General features: G+C 38.5%; 1 protein-coding gene across 1 annotated transcript in view; it reads right to left on the reverse strand.

Moving 5' to 3' along the window:
- LOC121507214 (potassium voltage-gated channel subfamily D member 3-like) overlaps window positions 1-19,086 on the reverse strand; it is a 194,714-nt gene that overhangs the window by 27,921 nt on the left and 147,707 nt on the right. Inside the window, exon 3 of the mRNA XM_041783427.1 lies at window positions 7,105-7,267. Within this exon, the coding sequence (XP_041639361.1) occupies window positions 7,105-7,267 (163 nt within the window). The remainder of the gene's footprint in view (window positions 1-7,104; window positions 7,268-19,086) is intronic.

Consider the following 19,086-nt stretch of genomic DNA (forward strand, 5'->3'; position numbering starts at 1 on the left):
CTCCTTTTCTAATGGCCTATGTAGGAGTAATGAGGTTGTGTTAAACAAGAAATCTCCATTTTTTAAAATTTTGAAGAGTTTCTGTCTACCTGCAGTAATGAGGATGTGCCTGCATGCCAGCACACTCACAGACAGTTGCAGACCTTTTCCAGTTTGCACACATGGTCCATCATTGAGGTTATTAAAATGTATTTAAAAAATCAATTAAAAAGTATTCCTGACATAGCCCACGGGCACTATTATTGGCTTTGATACCACAGATTACTGAATGCTATCCGTGCTTACAGTCCACTAAGATGCAAGACCGAAGACATCCCCGTATGTCAGTCACAGAGGGTTACAGCTGCCATTGTGGTGCAGCGGGTCAGCATGCTTCCGAGTTTAAAGCCATGAGAGCATTGAACAAATGTAGACTGAAGCTGTGTTTACATTACCATGAAATGTGCAAAATCTAAATAGCAAAATAAAAAACTAGTAATGGAAACACCTGAATTTCAAAAAACCTCTCAAAAATTGCTAAAAAGTTTTTACGTTCTCATGAGGAGATTTTTCAACGTAGAAATATATTGTGAAAGCGCAATAGAAACACTTTTTCCGCATTTACAAGCCACAGGACGTAATGTACAGTGTCACGTGACCAGTTCACCCGGAGACAACATGATGCAGTATGTGTGGACAGAAGAGGAGATGAGACTTTTCTTAACATCATACTATACCCTTATACCTGGCTTCTGCCATACGGACTTTGCCTCTGAACTATCATCCGTTGCCTTTGTCTTTAGATTTGAGCGTCCAGCTTCCATGCAGCTAAGTCTTTTACAAGGCTCATGCCCAAAACTCCCTTCAGCGGAAAAACATTCAAAGCACACCTGTACTTGGTTGAAATTTAAGAAATATCGCTTTATTTTGCAAAAAATTGAAATGCAGCTATACAGTCGAAGACAGTTGCTTTTTTAAAATCAAATTCTAGATCATCACTTTAGTCTTATGAACAGCATCAGTGCAGAAACGTCACTATTTTGATGCTAAATATAGTTTTGGAGCCCTGCAGTGTTTGAGACATTTCTTGCTGTTCATTTTTTTCTTTTGGCTCAGCACTTGCCCAGTTTGGTTTGGATGTGCGCATAAAGACTGTCTTTCGAAATGAAAATAAGCAATGAAAATAGTCCCTTAAATCAAAAAATGACTGATTAGTAATCATAATCTCAGTATTGATCAAAATAATCTGGATACATCCGGAATAATCTGGCAAAATTGTGTAGCTCTGGAATGTTATCTGTTTATATGTATTAACATTGTCAAAGCTCACACAAGAAAAAAATTCAGCATATCACAGCAGTCTTGTTTCCTCCACCAAGGAGGTTATGTGATCAGGAGGGTTTGTTAGTTAGTTAGTTAGTTAGTTTGTTAGCAATATAACTCAGAACGTTGTGTATGGATTTTCATGAAATTTTCAGGAAATGTCAGAAATGGCATAAGGAAGAGCTGATTAGATTTTGGGAGTGATGATATTTATGATATTATGATAATTACACGCAAGCAGGAAGGGTCTGATGCTGTTTATTCTCAGACTCTGCAAATAGGTTTCAATAAATCCTAATGTAATCAAAATCTCTGAATCCTTTGGACATTTCTGACATTTTCTGAAAATTTCATCAAAAGCCGTCCACAACTTTTTGAGCTATGTTGCTTACAAACAAGCTAACTAACAAACGAACAAACCCACCTAATCACATAACCTCCTTGGTGGAGGTAATAAATAGACTTCATTAAATGGATCATATTTTAGTTAGTAAGATCATCAAAAATGTTTGTCCAGCAAGTTCTTAAATGCCAGGCTGGCACAACTATAATCACTGAAATTTCCTTTTGAAATGAAGAGTTAAAACAGATCGTAGCATAATTTATCATTCATCTGCCTCTAGCTGACCTTTATGGCCAAATGAAATACTTTAAAGATCCTTTAAACACAACCAATGTAAAACTGCTAAAATTCTACTTTACCGAAAAACATTTAACTTTATTTTGAAAATACACATGTCCACTTTGTTATAAAAATAAAAGCAACCACATGTGTCTGAGTATTTTCCTGTAAAATCTGAAATTGGTTGCAAATGTCAGGTGGTGCATCCAGGTTTTCAGGGGTTGAAACTGCAAAAAGGGTCACTATGAAATAAAGAATATTATTTAAAGCTCTAAAAATATTCCTTTTACTTCTAATTAGGCAAATCAGGTATCACATATTTAAAAAAAATGAATTAATCATTTTTTTAAACCATGGAATTCTTACATTTATTTAAAAAAATCTACCCTCTAACAAGAACAAAAGTAACAACATGCATCAAAGTATTTGCCTGTTTAATTTGAAAAAAACGTCAAGTGGCACAACCGGCCTTATATGTTATTGATCCGGTTACTGTACTCATTGTTGTGAGAGGAAAAAAATTATACAAACTTTATTCTGCCTATGTTTATTATAAGCCAATAAGAGATTACCAGAAGGTTCTTCTTGGTGTTACTGGTGTCTATTGTAGCTGTAATCATTATCATCCTGTTTCAATTATGAGGTCTACATTGTCCATGTTTATTCTGTTTGGACTTTTAATATTGTAATCTATAAGGATTTTAGTGTTTGCCTGAGTAGACCCCAGGAAGAGTGGCTGCTACTAAATGAATGAATGAATGAATGAATGAATGAATGAAGAAAGAAAGAAAGAAAGAATCAGAGACTTGATGCAATGTCCCTTCACACTAATGAACTGTGTCTATGACCTTAGTCACAAGCAGATGATACTATGATTCCATAAATACCACTGAGCATTAATATAAAGTTAAAAATCTTCGTTGGTTTTGCCACCACTTCTTCAGTGTTTGGGCTTTTTGCCTTTATAAGACAGGAGATGCTGAGGAGAGACAGGCTGAAAGAGTGGGGGAGACATGCAGCAAACATTGCCAGGATCAGGTATGAACCTAGAATTTGCACGTCCAGGACTGTTACCCGTGAACACGGGCGCCTCTCTACCATCTGAGGTAAACTGGCATCTGTTTCTGCATCACGTCTTGCCTCAGGAGACCCCTGAAAAATTTAGGCATCCATAATTTAGAGGAAGAACTCATAATATGTGAAACAAAGCTCCATAATGGGGTATTTTATGAACAGCTTTAGTAAATGCCATATTTTATGCCTCATCTATTTACATCACTAATTAAAGTACTATTAAAGGCTAGTTTTAGTCTCTTATACAACAAATAAATGAGGCCAGTGTTTCACTTCAAACATCTGTACAATATCTGCTATTTCAGCTCCCTCCAGGACGGCAATAAACTGTGATTTCTTTTTAATAGTAATTGAGCAGTTTAATAATGCTTTTCTAAATTAATTCCTTAGTCAAAATGGGTTAGGTATCCCACAGTTTCTCCTCTAATTAATATAATATGATGAAGAAAGGAGAGGAGCAGCTAACTCTAAAATAACTTCATTAGTGTTAGAGAGTTTTACTGAAGAGCTCCACAGTACCACTGTGATTCAGCAGAAGACATCGATAATGATTTTTCAGGAGAAGACCTCCGTTTCTGACCTTGCAAAGCAGATAGATACGTCCGTTTCCGTGTTTCTCACTGCGAATCCATCTTGAAAAGCTCCCATCTGAACCGTTTGGGCCGGGTTAGAAAGTGACAGGACCAATCAGCGACAAGGGGCAGTACTTTCGGGCCCGGCGGAGTCATGACGTAAGCAAGCAGAAACAAAATGCCGGTGCAGTTATGGTGGAAGACATAACTGCTAGAGCGCCAGTTTTATCGTAACTTGACGACATTTCTTTGTTAAAAGAAGAACATAAAACAGCAGTGAGTTGTTTTCTTTTCAAAAACGCCAAAAGTGGTGCACTGACGTGTGTACAGTCGCCACAGTCGCGTTATGCAGTTCCATATAGAGTTTAGTCCTCAGTAGGGGCACAGCTTGGTAGTGGCTACGTCACGTGTTTTGTTGCTCTGATTGGCCTGTAAAGATGTGACGGACATCCAACCACCCTCCAAGTTTTTTTTTAAAGGCTCTGCCCTTTCCTAAACGGCATCTATGAGTGGTTTTCCACACATTCATCTGACATGCCAGGTTACTCAGTTTCCATAGAAAACTATATTGATTGAGCTGGAAATTAAAAGATGCAGTGATGATGCATGATGCACCAGTTCTGATGCTGATGTTGTGCACTAATGCTCTTACTTCTGTGTTAATTGAAAGTCAGAGTGTCTTTGTGACAGCTTTATCCAGTCACAAGTTAAATAACATCTTTGTCACAAAATAATGATTATATTGAGGATGAGTCACTAAAACCAGCAGCCTCCTGAGACATAATTACAGCATAGTTAGACACCACATCTACAGCTGCTGCCATTTAAATCATTAGAAATGATGCTGCCAGGTCATAATCTGTATCTGCATGGCTACTCATTATGCTCTTTATTTTTCTCATGGCTCCTCTGCAGTCAGCATGGATGAAACATCCTAAATAGAATTATCACAATATAAAATACTTTATATTTGATCTTTGTTAACAGATTCTACACAAAGCATCTATACTTAGAGGTTGTAATTCTTAGCATGTTGGATGTTCTGGTGCCTGTAAGGCGTGTGGATCAATCATGACTCAGAAGGCTTTGGCATTTACAGTTGAAAGACTCTATGAGGAAAACAACAAACAGGTGGAACCTTATCCACGCTAATGATGCTCCAGCTTCCATCAGCAGTCATCTAATGATGATTCATTGATCTCTATAAGCAGATGCCTGCATCAGCTAGCAATCCATTACAAATCAAACACTTAAACTTCAGCCACAAATCTGCCCAAGGCTGTTGTAAAAGCAAATCAGTGTTTAGATTCCCTCACTACCTGATCCTGACCAAAGATTGATTTGACCTCCATTGAAAAAACATGCAGATCAAGAGTTGCTTTCTTCTCAGTGGAGAGACCTGGCAGAACTGGACTTCTTTCTTTTTAAAATCTGCATCATGATGCAAAAAAAAAAAAAAAAAAAAAAAAAAAAACCCTTATTCCCTCTAATTGTGAGTAAATCACATTGAAAGCAGCATCTTTTTCAAGCTCATACCATCAAAGTGAGCAGGAATAAAGCTGCTTTCTTGATGTACAACTGTAATTCCCCCAAAAAGTTGGGGTGCTGTTTAGAATGCAAAAAAAAAAAAAAAAAAAAAAAAAAAGACATCTATGTATCTCAAAAAGCAGGGACAGAGCCATGTTTACTATTGTGTAGCATTCCCTCTTCTTTGACAAAAGTCTGTAAACATCTGGGAAGTGAGGAGACATGTTGCTGGTATTTTGGAGAGGTATGTTGTCCCACTCTTGTCTGATGTAGGAGACTAGCTTCTCCTTGGAAATCCTTGCTGGATTTTTCTTCCCTGCCTTTCCTGAGAGAGACATCTGAATGGGAGCACCACAACTTTTTTGGATTTGGGATAGCAAAAGAAGATTTTTTTAGAGTTATATAAATCCGTGAGACACATTGAACAGCCTACTTTTGTGCTTTACAGAAGCCTCACTTAAGTTAATTTTCTCTAGATGAAACTTAAAAAGCAGTTGAATCAGCTACAGTAACAAAATAATACTTCACTGACTTCACACTGTAAGAGGGGAAAACAAAACAAAAAAAAATCCAATCTGTAGTGGTTTTATTACCCTGCTTCTGTCACTCAGCAATTTCAGGATCTCCTTCCTTTAATAGCTGTTGCTTAGCAACATTTAATTCACTGAGGTATCAATTTCATAACAGCATTCAACACTGAATGAAGTACTGAATACAAGGCTTTAAAGAAAAATGAAGCAATTTGGACAGACCTTGAAAAATGCACTTCAAAATTCAGTTAAAAAAGAAAAATAAGAAATTAGAAATGGTTAGAATGGTCTATTATCCATCTGTTTCAATCAATAATTTGTGGCCTTTTCCTGCAAAAGTATGATCATTATTTTACTTTTGAGAACTTTAAGAAATTGCCAAAAAAGCTGTTTTGTTCTGAAACTGTAACTTTTGAATCGACCTTAACTAGCTTTATGTTTAATGTCACCTTTATCATCCTAATTTACAAAGTTACTGCCTTCAGATCAAACTTTCTTTGAAGTTTGAGAACAAAAACTGGACCACAAACCTAGCGCAGTATTGAACAATGAAAGGATCACACGCTTCCCTCTTTAAAAAGCTATCAGCAGCTCCTAGCTAACATAATAACGCTCTTATCTAAAGCCACTGTATTGTCGAGCCCACTGGGCGAGCGTCATGAGTAGACAGCTAACATTTGATACTTGAATTTTAAGTGTGTGCGTGACAGGAAGAGAGAAATAGGCAGTGAGTGTGTCAGAGGAGGATGAATAATGTCAGTCTGGAGGGCAGTGAATTTCCTGTGTGCACGCGCTCTTAAAAATGTGCAGTGATGTTGGGTGAAGGACGGCAATTTGTAACACAGACTTAAAATCCATTATTGGCGGCCAATCACCTTTTTTTAAAGTTTTTGAAATGTGTCCTTTTAATAAAATGAAGTGATCTGTTACCGTGATCTTTAACCCTCCATCAATTTTAATCAAAGAGAGTCCTTCAGAATGTCCCAGCTCAAACATCATCTACACATCCAAAGGATGTACTCAACACTCACCATTTATTCTTATTAACTGAATATCCACTCATAATCCTGACCTTAGCCCTTTCTATAAAGAGTGCATTCCTATACAGGCCAGACATGTATGCACAGAAAAGCACTGATTAAACCACTCATAATGGAGTTTTACCTTTATAAAGTCTAAAGAGATGAAGGAGGAGGCTTGGCCCAGCTGTTACATTCTAAAAGAATCAATATCATGCCTTGTATCTAAATATACATTGTATTTTAATATCCTATTTCTGAGGTACAGTTCACTTCTTTGGCACTGGCACAGATGGAGGAGGTAGGCTTCAGAGGGATAGTTGCATTTGTGCATGGACGCATATATGACCGTTCCTCTCCTGTAAGATTAACCCCTTTGAAACCCAAGTGAAATTAGTCAAAAACTGACTTAGACAAAGAGCATGGCTGTATTTAATGAGAATGTTCTGGACTTTCACCTTCTGAGCTCGGCGTTTGTCGGCTCTCTGGTTCTGGTGGTAGATACGACTGAAGTTGGAGACGATGACGGGGACAGGCAGGGCGATGACCAACACACCGCTCAGAGAGCAGATGGAGCCGAAGATCTTCCCAGCGATTGTCTTTGGCACCATGTCTCCATATCTAAAACAACAAAAAAGAAAGCTGGTAAGATGAAGTGAAAAAGATAAACGAGTGAGGATACATTTAGAACATTTCCATCCATCTGTTTTCATGACAAATTTCAATTTGGGGATGGAAAAACAAACCTTGGGGGGAAATAACAAGAACGGATATTGAAAAAAAAAAAAAACTCTGCAATTCATCGAGGAAGAAAGATGTTATTTCAAAAAAGAGAGGACAGTGGTTCTGAATGGACCTTGACATTGTTAGGCTTCCTTCTGCTTCTGCAGAAAAAAACTTATTCTTTTCAAACTAGGAAATATCTATCAAATAAGAACAGCTGCTACTGTGCTTCTTAATTTTTCATCACGTATCAAAACAGCTATTGATGCTCTTTTAGTGATCCACTCAAATCAATATTTAGTTCAAGAAATATGTTTGCTTAAAATGCATGTGGTAAAAATACCATATAAAAATTGTAATCAACCAACTACCAGGAGGCCAGAGGATTGTTGTTTCTGTCTTTGTGTGCTTTTGTTTGAATGTTTTTTGCAAATCGGGAAAGCTAAATTGAGTCAAGTAAAAAAAAATATATATATATTAATAACTTCTTAATTTTGAGTAACAAAAATGCTTCATAAAAGTGTTTTTAAATTAAACACAGTACAATTTGAGTCATATTGAAAGAACAATTCATAATTTCACAGTAAAATGCACTGTATTTGAGCATGGCTGAAGGAAAGCAGTTAGTAACTTTTTTCACCTTTGTCTCTGTGCTCACCAAGGATGTAGACTCAACATTTTATTTCTTCAACGGGGCAGTAGAAACCAGGCCATTGTGAAGCAATACTGTACTTCTATAGACAACAGAAAGACCAAACATGTCTTTTTTAAGATTTTTTTTTTTTTTTTTTTTTTTTAGCTTTTCCTCTATTTTGATAGGACAAGGGAAATGAGTGGGGGAAGACATGCACTAAATAGGGCCAGGACCAGGACCAGGAAGAAAAACCTAAACTGGCATCCAAAATATTTCAGTTTAATAGACACTGATACCATTATCCAGATTCCTTAGCGATCAGAGTCTTTATCAATACCACTTTTGAGTAGTCGGGCCACTAGCCTGGCCTCAGGACCCACCACCATCTCTGTAATGAGAGACCCCAAACCAAATATGTAAAGAATTTCAAGGACTCAAATTAATTTAATTAAAAATTTTGCAGTGTAGACCTCAGATGGATAAACACAGCAGTTAACAAAGAATCATGTGCATAAGTTTTAGGCAAGTAGGGTTCTAAGGATTCATCAGGGGCCTGCTGTGCCACAACTTGGAGCTGAAAACGGTGCAGGCGGCCGGAGTCAACCTTGGCACATGTCAACACACTTTTGTTGCCCGACAGCCAAGGTCAAGCTCGCAGGCACCTCTTTTGTCCAGCCCTGGTAATATGCCCAGAGACAGCCTGGGGTTTCGGGCCCTTGACACAGCCACAGCATGACCACGGGCTCGTGGCAACCCTACCTGCTCAGATGGTACCCTAGGCTGTGCTTATTTGCCACATCCATCCCTTACTCCAGCCTAAAGGTCTGGACATTGATATTTTTCCAACAGATTGTTTTCCTGCGCCCCCAGTAATATGGAGGGACATCCAGAGTCTGACTGGGGTTGTGCCAATTCTCCTTTCTGTCTGATGGTGCCCTCAGGTGGTTTACTCACCACATCTACACCGTACTGCAGCCTGCATGCCTATAAGTTCTGCACAGTACTGCATTTCTGCCTAGGGCTTTGGGACACTGACTTGATGCCACAATATTTTTTACAGGCGACCCAATGAGAACGGTTCCATCACACACTTTTGGGTCCTGGCACTCAAATTAAGAATCACTAATCTAGATTCCTTTCTTGTTTTTTCTTAAGATTTTTAAAGACAAAGGTATGTACAAATATAACAGATCATAGCATTGTGGGCTGAAACACTTAATAAGTTTACTAGGGATGCACAATATTATCAGCAGTATATCGGTATCGGCTGATAACCTTAAAAAGTTAATTATCAGTATCGGCCGCTAATAAAATTTACGCTGATCTGTATGACCGATAATGTGATGTCATATTTAAGCGTGGGAACAAGACAGCAAAGTAGCTCTTTGCATCGCTTGTAAAGTACATGTGATGCGAGGAGGAGCATGACAACACGCCTTTAACACCACCAGTTTAATTCTGCATCTTAAAAACCGTCACCCTGATGACTACAAGGACTTTCTTTAGACAAAGAATGACAAAACTTTGTGTCAGGGAAAACTTGTCAACAGCCTCTACTTAAGTCATTTGACAAAGCTAAAAAATACAACAGTGACCAAAGGTAAGGAGCTGAACAGGAAAATCCTTGATTTATAGCTCTTGATAATCAGCCTTTCAGCGTGGTGGACTATACGGGCTTTCACAGCTAATGATGCATTTAAAGCCCTGCTACGTTACACCTAGCAGGCGATTATAGCCTTACCTGAACTGCCAAACTTTGTTTCCAGTCATGTAGAGAAGATCCTCATTAAAGCTAAACATATTAGCTTCACCACAGATATATGGACATCAAGTGTCCGTCCTGTTAGCGTGTTGAACCTCACTGCCTCAGTGGATAGATGAGGATTCACTCTTGAAAAGTCTGTCCTGCACTCACAGGAGTGCTCACTCAGCAGCCGCAGCTGCAGCCACTTTTGATAACATGTTTTGGATATGAAAAATAGAGATAAAGAACGTGCATGTCGTGCTACATGACAGTGTGCGAAACATGGCAAAAGCAATGACGGACTTCTGTGTGCCAAGTCTCCCCGTGCATGGTGCACAAAGGTGCTCTGTCTCCAGTATTGGAGATGTGGGTGTCACTGTGTTGTTACAGAGCTGTTTACAGTGAAATGCCCATTAAACTTGGTTGCTTAGTTAGTCTGTACTGTTTGAAGCAGAATCAGGAGAACTACTTCAGTTGAAGTTTTATTTCTTTTGTTCATCATGAGTCTCAAAAATTTGTATCTCAGGAAGCCATCCTGCAAACTGGCTGAGTAATAAGGAGAATCAATCTAAATTTATAAGCTATTTCTTTTGTGCACAGTGGAGCTCAGTGTCAGCAGGTTGTTTTGCTGCTTTTTATTGCCCTCAGAGATGCAAATGACTTTGGCTGTACTGTTTAAAATGCACATAGCATGTAATGCATCCTTCATTTCTGATAAAAATCAAATGTTTTGTCTGTTCCAAAAAAAATAAAAATAAAAGCTACCAATATTTTTAAAAAATGTAGTTGTGGTACAGGATGGAATTGCTGTTTTTTACAGTGGAAAAAATGTAATTAACTATGGGTATCAGCCCAAATAAGTTTTAAAATATCGGCATATCAAATATTGGCAAAAATCGAATATTGTTCATCCCTAAAGCTTACAGACACTGAAATGATCTTTAGAGCTACAAAACACTGAAATAATAGCATCACCATGTAAAATAATTTAAGATAGCTGTCATTTTAACTGACATTAAGTCTATACTAAAAGTATGAAGGATAAATTAGTGATACATATAAGTTTTGATAGATTCTGATGCCTCTCCTTCCTTTGTTTCCCATTTTAAATCCTGTTGTCCACTGCCTCCTTTGGGCTTTAGCTAATTCGATTACACAGGTGAATGGCTGCTGTAACAGATGGACAGAGGCAGAGAGGGATGGCACCGCTGCTATCTATACGGCTCAGACGGGGCAGAACAAAGCCAAGCCAGTGGGATCCAGGGCCAGGAAGAAGCAAAGGTAGACTAAATGGCCAAAGCTGTGGGGCATGATGGCGTGTAGTGGAACAAATTGATTTTAAAACACAGACTACTAGGATGAGCTTGTACGCAGGTGAAAAAAGACATAGAAATTGTCTTCCTGAGAGGCTACTGACATGTTAAAGTGGTTTGAATTGGAGAAACAGGAAACAAGGTTTGACAATTCACAACAGTTACAATCTCCTCAACCAGACAGTCATTTTTTATTGGCACAGCTCCAAGTCACAACAGCAGTTCCCTTGTGACACTTTACATTAAGAGCAGGTTTTGATCATATCCTTTGTAACAATACTGGGAAAAGTCCTACATTATTCAACCACTGGCAAGCATTTCATAACAATGGCAAGGAAAACTTCCTTTTAATGGGCAGAAACCACCAAACTTATTGGTGAACAGTCTTCTGCCATGGCTAGAGAGGCTAAAATAGAAAATAGAGAGAAAGACTGACAGAGGAAAAACAAACAAATTGACAACATTTTTATCTTTATTTAACCAGGAAAGTCTGATTGAAATAAAAATCTCTTTTATTAGAGTTTCCTGGCCAAGACAGCAGCACAATCAACAGTTACAGACATGAAACACAGCAGTTAAGAACAGATCAACCTATCATAAGACACAAAGCAGGTAATTTGATTGCGAGTTCAAGGGGTTGAAATGAGATTCCTCATCCGATAGGGTGAGGAGCTCGGACATACAGAAAGATCTTGAAGTAGAACCACTGCTCCTTCATGTCAAAGGAGTCAGCTGAGGTGGTGGCATCTGATCAGGATTCCTCCAGTGCTCCTTCTTGTGGTTTTCTGGGCACATCCAAGTGGGAAGAGAATCATTGGCAGACCCAGAACTCAGTGAAGGGGTTATATATCTCATCTGGCCTGGGAGTGTTTACTTCGCCTGCTTCCACTGTGACCCTACCCTGAATTAGCGGAAGAGGATGGATGGATCAAGGAGACCAGCTCTCATAGGCACAAAGTCTCCTGTAGCAGATACCAAGCTGCAAAAACAGCATACCTGAAACTCATTTTACCCATGTCAAGATGGACTTGGGAGCAGATTAAAAAAAAAAAACGTCTTGTGACTGAGTCACAGAGTGAAGACTGTAGCTTCCAGCACTTTTCACCTTGAAAAAATCACACAAGTACAATGGAAGCAGATTTAGAATAGCCTTAGTAACAAGGACATACCAATGATTTAACCTTTGAGTGGTCAAAGAAGGCCAACCAACTCGATACACTGAAGGACTTAAGATTTGTTATTAACCTCAGTGACCCATGGTATGCTGTATGCAAAGATTTAAGGTATTGAGAGGCTGCATGCACACATAAAACATCACCATAACCAATCAGAGGCAAAAAAAGTGGCAGCAAGGCTGTACTGTGTCACCTGAAATCTGATGAATTACTAAAATATTGTTAATTTTTAATTTTTTTTACATTGGTCACCTACAACAGATTCTAAGGTCTTTGCAAGGTCAGAAGGTTTGAAAATTGGTCAGTAATGAATTATGACAGTCAAACACATTCATCTACAAAGTAGTGAAATACATGGTCGACTTTTAGCAATGACAAATATATCTATAGAGATGTGACTCATATTAGCATAAACAACAATATGAAACATAAAATGAATAGTCCTGTTAGTAATTGTTGCAGTTCAAACCAGGCTGGTCTTTGGCAGCAGGTGGTCCGAAACACTGGCCTACGGGAACTTGAAAGATGAAGCACTGAAACACTCCATATTAGAGTCAATAATAACAAGACAATTGCATACTCAAGAGCCACCAGACAGAAATAAATAAATAAAACAAAAGTGAACAAGGTTTTGATCCTCAAATTTTCACTAAAAACACTTGCATTTGTCAAAAGAGCCTTTTCTCTCTGCCACCACAGCCGTTTGGCCTCTTGGCTTCCCTGAATTTCCTCTCCACTGCGTTCTCGACACAATGAGACTCTTGACAGGTAAGCCCCATGCACTGTTGACTGCTATGCCCCTCGAGAGCCACTCTCAGCCCAGACGTGGGTGGGTGATGGCTTTCTACTTCCGTGACTGTTGTTTTTTTGGCCCCAAACTCCCACTCTCTATGCTTATGAGCACGATAATCGCCAGACTTAGCTCCTGCTTGCTACCCACAAACTGAAGGGCTGAGGGATTATCACAGACTTGGCCTTCTGCTCCACCCTGGCAAATATGAGGTAGAAAGAATAAGATGCTGTTTGAAAACAACAATCTACTTAACTCAATAAAAAGTTGTTCACAAAAAGAAAACAACCTTCTTTTCCTTTATTTCTCTAGGGAAGATCACAGTTGATGAAGACTGTAATCAATGACATAAAGTAGTTCAACAATCTTTTTTTCTATTTTTACAGATGTTGTGGTAGGCTTTTATGCCTTTATTAGAGAAAAAGAAGAGTGGATAGAGCCAGAACCTGGGGACATAGTAGGACAATTAATCAAGAAAAGAAAATACAGGCTGGATTTGAACAGCATCTTATTTCTGTATTTTCTTCTCTTGAGACTAGTCTATTAAATGCAATTTAAATGCGCATTTAGTCGAATGGGAAAATAGACGCATAAACACTGGCTTGAAATCCTGGTCAAATACTCCTTTAAAACTGCGATGAAGCCTCCTGTCACAAGTAGCCACTGTAGCTTCAGTTAACAGCCCCTGCCTTTCTGGCAGAGATTCCCCCTGGCTCTTTGCCGGATGAAAACATGAGAAGCTAACAGGTTAGCCTGTTGTAGTAACAGCATATAATGGCAGAAAATGGAAATGAAGTTGTATGTAGGCTGCTGAGGGTTAGACTCATGTATAACTACTTGTAACTAGCCAAAGTTATACGTAACAACTTTAGGCATGACATCAATCTGTGAAGAGGAATGAGGGCTAGATGCTAACTCTAGCTACACTCTGCATACCAGCCTCACATTATATATCCACTGACACTATAGCCGTGTGAGGAATTTGACTGTATTCTGAGCTTTTTCTCCACTTAAGACTAGTTTGTTAAACACAGTTTAGTTGAGAAATAGCCACTTGGTAGCGTCCTTAGACTTCAAGTACCAAACATCTGTGATAATTCAGCGCAAATACAAATGCAGCTAGACCTCTACTAGCTAGGACAAAAGATGCTAACGACAGTTATGTACAATTATAATTTAGGGACCAGACCAGTTGTTTAAAAAAGAACTGAAACTGCAATAATCTTCCCTGATGTTAATGTTAGACTACTTTGTGGGATCCTTGTTTCAGAAGCTTGAATGTTTTCCAACCAGTTAAGCTAACTTACTATCAAGGTAGCTAGGTTAAAATTTGCTAGCAAATTCTTCCACACTGCTTAAATGTGGTATCATTTATCGTTCTATGAATTTAAGGACACACTTTAAAAAACTCCAAGAATTTCATCCATAAATATGCTACTATTTGGATTGTAAATTGTGTTCTGTGCTGTATGAACAGAGTTTGAACAGAGTGCCTAGTAACCTGCTAATTATGATGATCTTAGAGTTATTTCTCATTTGCTGCATTATAAAAACACATTCTTTTTTACATACCAAACTTATTCTTGGACTCATATTTAGTTCAAATTTCCTCTCAGTGTTTAAGACTCATAGAAAGGAAGTTGCTGTGCCTACTAAAGCAGATGAACAAATATAAAGGATAATTAATAATCCACAGAGGTTTGACCTCAGAGCGTGTCGTTGAGTCCAAAACAACCATACAAATGGTTTAGTTTGCTCTGCCGGCTGTCAGCTGATCCCAGATGATAGACTTAGAGCTTCCTTGACTGCATTGTTGTAATAAAGTTTCACACTTAAAACAACTCAAACAGTGATGCAGCTGAATATTCAAAACGTTGCTCTTTGCAATGAGTTAGTCCACTCCAGGATGACGTATTTATCCAAGCTTGTTCTGTGAGTTATCGTTAGTAATTACTGCTTTTATGTAGCAACAAAAAGAAGGTTGACCTCTTTTATTTCAGAGCTGTCTCCCTCGCTCTCACTGCAGTGGCTGACCATTTCCTTCCATTATGAATTAAAATTTACTTCATAATCACAAGTTCACCTAACACAGACCAGACTGCCCTTTTTTTTAACAGCTCTATAAAAGCGTTTTAATTATAATCTGCCCTTAACTTGTGTCCAGATAATTGCTTACAATTTAATTTAATCATTCTAGTGTGGAAAAATGATCTGCCCCTGTCTGAGCTTTTGCACTGTTTGAATGGCTGAAAATATCTAGTCTGTGAAGGACAAATTTCATACTTTTAAATGAATAAACAACCCGCTTATGTTTCAATAAAGCCATGTAATGACACAGCAGGGGTTACACAAAGATACAAAAACATCCAAAGCTATTTCATTACATCAAAAACACAAAATCCTTTCAACTTACAGCAATGGATCAAACTAGTGATTGGGGCAACACAACCACACTGCATCCCATTTTCATTTTTAGTGCAACGTTTTTACTCTGATTGTCAGCTTAGTACTACAACCACTATGGCCACGGCTACTTTCACAGTTACATGAATGCCGAATGAACGGTTCAGTAGTATATGTTCCATTGATGTTGGAAAATGTTATCTTTGATATTAAAATTGTTTTTTATTTATTGGCAAAAAACCCCCATCTTTAATGTTAACATGAAAACAAATTTCCACAAAGTAATGTCAATTAAATAACTAGAAAAGCACTCAGAGAGTGCAGACCTCCGTCATCAGCCCTATCTCCCAATAGTGGAGAATCCTTTAAAAACATTCCTGGATCCAGACAGTGATCCGGACCACTCCCAAAATCTAATTTGCCAATTACTCCCTCCCTGGTGGGGTGGAGACACAGTGAGGCAAAGCATTGGCTTCGCTACGTGTGAACTGTCATGGCGGAAGCACCCATGGTCTCACTGGACGAATGAAAGTCATGGCAGAGGGTGAATATTCCTCTATTCCTCCCAGCATTGTGAGTATTCTCGCTACAGTTTGCTGTCTTTCTCTCTCTTACGCTTTGACTCGTCTCCTCGACCGGGCGTGCGTCTTTCAAACTCTATAAACTCCAAAACTTTGAATAGAAAGACACCAAACATGTTGCTGGGATTGAAGTTACTCATGTCCGCCATCTCCTGGTGTAAAGTGGTAACAGCGCAGACCTCCACCATTAGCCCTATCTCCCAATAGTTAAGAATCATTAAAAAAATTCCTGGATCCAGATGGTGATCCGGATCACTCCCAAAATCTAATCAGTTCTTCCTTATGCCATTTCTGACATTTCCTGAAAATTTCATGAAAACCTGTCCATGACTTTTTGAGTTATGTTGCTAACAAACAAACAAACAAACAAACAAACAAACAAACAAACCCACCTGATCACATAACCTCCTTGGCGGAGGTAAAAATATGTAAGATAAAATAAGTGATTGCATAAATATTCAACCCCTTTAAAGTGAATGAGCTAATTCAACACAAGTCTAGCCAATTTTTACAATTAGGGAAATAGGGATCACCTGAGTGCTGTGAATGTGTTATTGTAGTATAAAGACACCTGTTTCTGGAAAATCCAGCCACTGGTTAATCAGTATTCCCAGCTACCATTACACCATGAAGATAAAAGAACACTCCAAGCAACTCAGAGAAAAGGTTATCGAAAAGTATAAGTCAAGGGATGGATATAAAAACTTTCCAGGGCACTGAACATCCCCTCAATTCACACCACTGCAACTGCTCTCTACACTCTTCTAAAACGGTGTTATGGTGCTGGGAATCTTTGGTCTGAACAGCACTTCAGGCAGCTACCTGACACCAGAAAAGGCTGGAGCTCCAGTGTGGGCTATTGCCATACAACCACAATGCTCTACTACCCAGATTTAAACATAAACAGTGAACAGATGGCTCCCTGTAGCTTAATTTATCTAAGATTGATGAAGATGTATGTGGGCTGTATCACATCAAACTGGCATTATGAGTAACCAGCATACACATGTGGACGCTAACATGTAAGATGGCTGATTGCTGGTGGTGCAGGCATTTAAAATATAAACCAAATTTGACAAACCAAAGTGACATATGTTGTCAGCAGAAGCTGTGATCCCCTGAGAAGTCTGTTAAACAGTTGTCTAGTCTGGATTTAAATTAGCTTTTTATAGTCAGAGACACTGGATGTGAGGGATATCCATTAATGAAACTTCACTGAAACCCTCAAATTCCTCTGTCTTCCTACCTCATTTAAAAACTAACTAAGAATCTGAGGACCATAAATTGTGTATTCCCTTTGTAGGTCTAGTGAATACAAATCAGGAGAGGCAGTTTTATGAAGAAGATTGTATAAAACCAGCAACTAATAATGAGAAGCATCCTTGTGAAGTCTCAAGGTGCCCAAATATTCATCATTTAACCTTTCATATTGCTCTCCCTATTTCTCCAATGGTATATTACACCTTCAACAACAAAAGTATGCAGCTATCATAGGCCCATTATCTTATTTTTAATTATACGTAGCATTCTCTAGTGTTTTGTGATGCACACTGCTAAACCCATCCCTGTGATTTGAATAAACAGATTAATTTTCATCAGCATTCTGAGGATGTTGTAGGAAATGTCAAGGGTTGGAAATTCCCTCTCATTCCAATAATTATGAGTAATTAGAGAGACAATGACACTCAGAGACATAAATGTTTGTGTATGAATTATGCAAAACACTGCAGGATGGTCGGATGCTTGCTTCCCAGATAAGTAAAAATGGAGCATGTGTTGACAAGACTGCAGCTGGTAACCCTTTAAATCAATATACTGATACACAGAAATAAACAGGCTGCTATACAGTAAATTAAGCAAACAATGAAGTGTTCAGGAAAAGACTGGAGAAGTAGTTAAACGATACAACAAGGCGTGAAACACAGCAGTAGGGCTATTTCTGGGGTAAATAGTCCTCTATTGGCATTCATTACTTTGCTTTTTCAATCTGCCACCGCCTTAAATCCAAACCTAAGCAGCTGGAAAAATCAATTCAAGGGCAGTTTCTTCAGTCATGTGTTTTTCCTTTCCAATCTCTTGCTCGTTTTGCCCCTCATTAAAAGAAGATCTGCTTTAGCTTCCTAAACATGTGGAACATGTGCTCCTGATAGATCCGTGATGGGCGACTAATAAAACAGAATTGCATTGGACGTGCTGCATCCAACAGGCGCTCTTACATCAAGCAATCAATCTGGCTGAGGGATTTCTGTTTAAGCGGGACAAAACTGAAAGCAGCAGAGTTGAACCACGTTACAGCTGTGATGTAGAGCATTAAAAACTGTTATCTCAAGAGCAGCTAAAGGGCAAAAATACCTTTTTTTAATCACACAGGACCTTTTTCTTTGACAGGAGTTTAGGGCTTAAACTGTAATTTGTCTTCTTCAGTCATTTTGTCATGATTGATTGCCTGTATGAAGGTACCTGAAATTGCTCAGAAAAACTAGAAATGACCACAGTTAGTGGACATCTTGGTCATCAATCAACAAACAGAAAACAATTACAAAGCGTGGCTATAATACCAAAATATTTCAGTAGTTGGAGAAGAATGTCAGACCACTAGCATTGGGTGGTATCCAGTCTTTAATACCTTTAAAATTACCAAAACTCTCCCACAGTATAACCACCATGTGATTTATCAAAGACACATTATGCAAGAAGCAAGTCAGACCAAGCACTTGCTGGTGAGGTGAGTGCATGCCTCGACACTGCTTTTATTCAATCCTTTTTGCTTCTTTTACTAAATTTAAAAGCACAGTGTTTATCACAGGGGCACTGGATGATATTACAGTTGCAGTGTTGTTCACACACCACACTAAAAACCTGAGTTACATTAGCAGAGATGATCAAATGGTGTTTCTTCCCCTCTTCTTCTGTGTGCACTGGCTCCTATGCTTAAAAAATAATAATCAAAAGTCAGTATTAATTAAGCTCTGATCATGTGAAGCAATGTTTTATGTGCTTCTTGTTTGCGGCTTGATCACAATGGCTGCGTCTTGTTATCATATGCTTGATGGACACATGACTGTGTTCAGTGCATT

Source organism: Cheilinus undulatus, linkage group 3 (assembly GCF_018320785.1).
Source record: "Cheilinus undulatus linkage group 3, ASM1832078v1, whole genome shotgun sequence".
NCBI classification, from domain to species: Eukaryota; Metazoa; Chordata; class Actinopteri; order Labriformes; family Labridae; genus Cheilinus; species Cheilinus undulatus.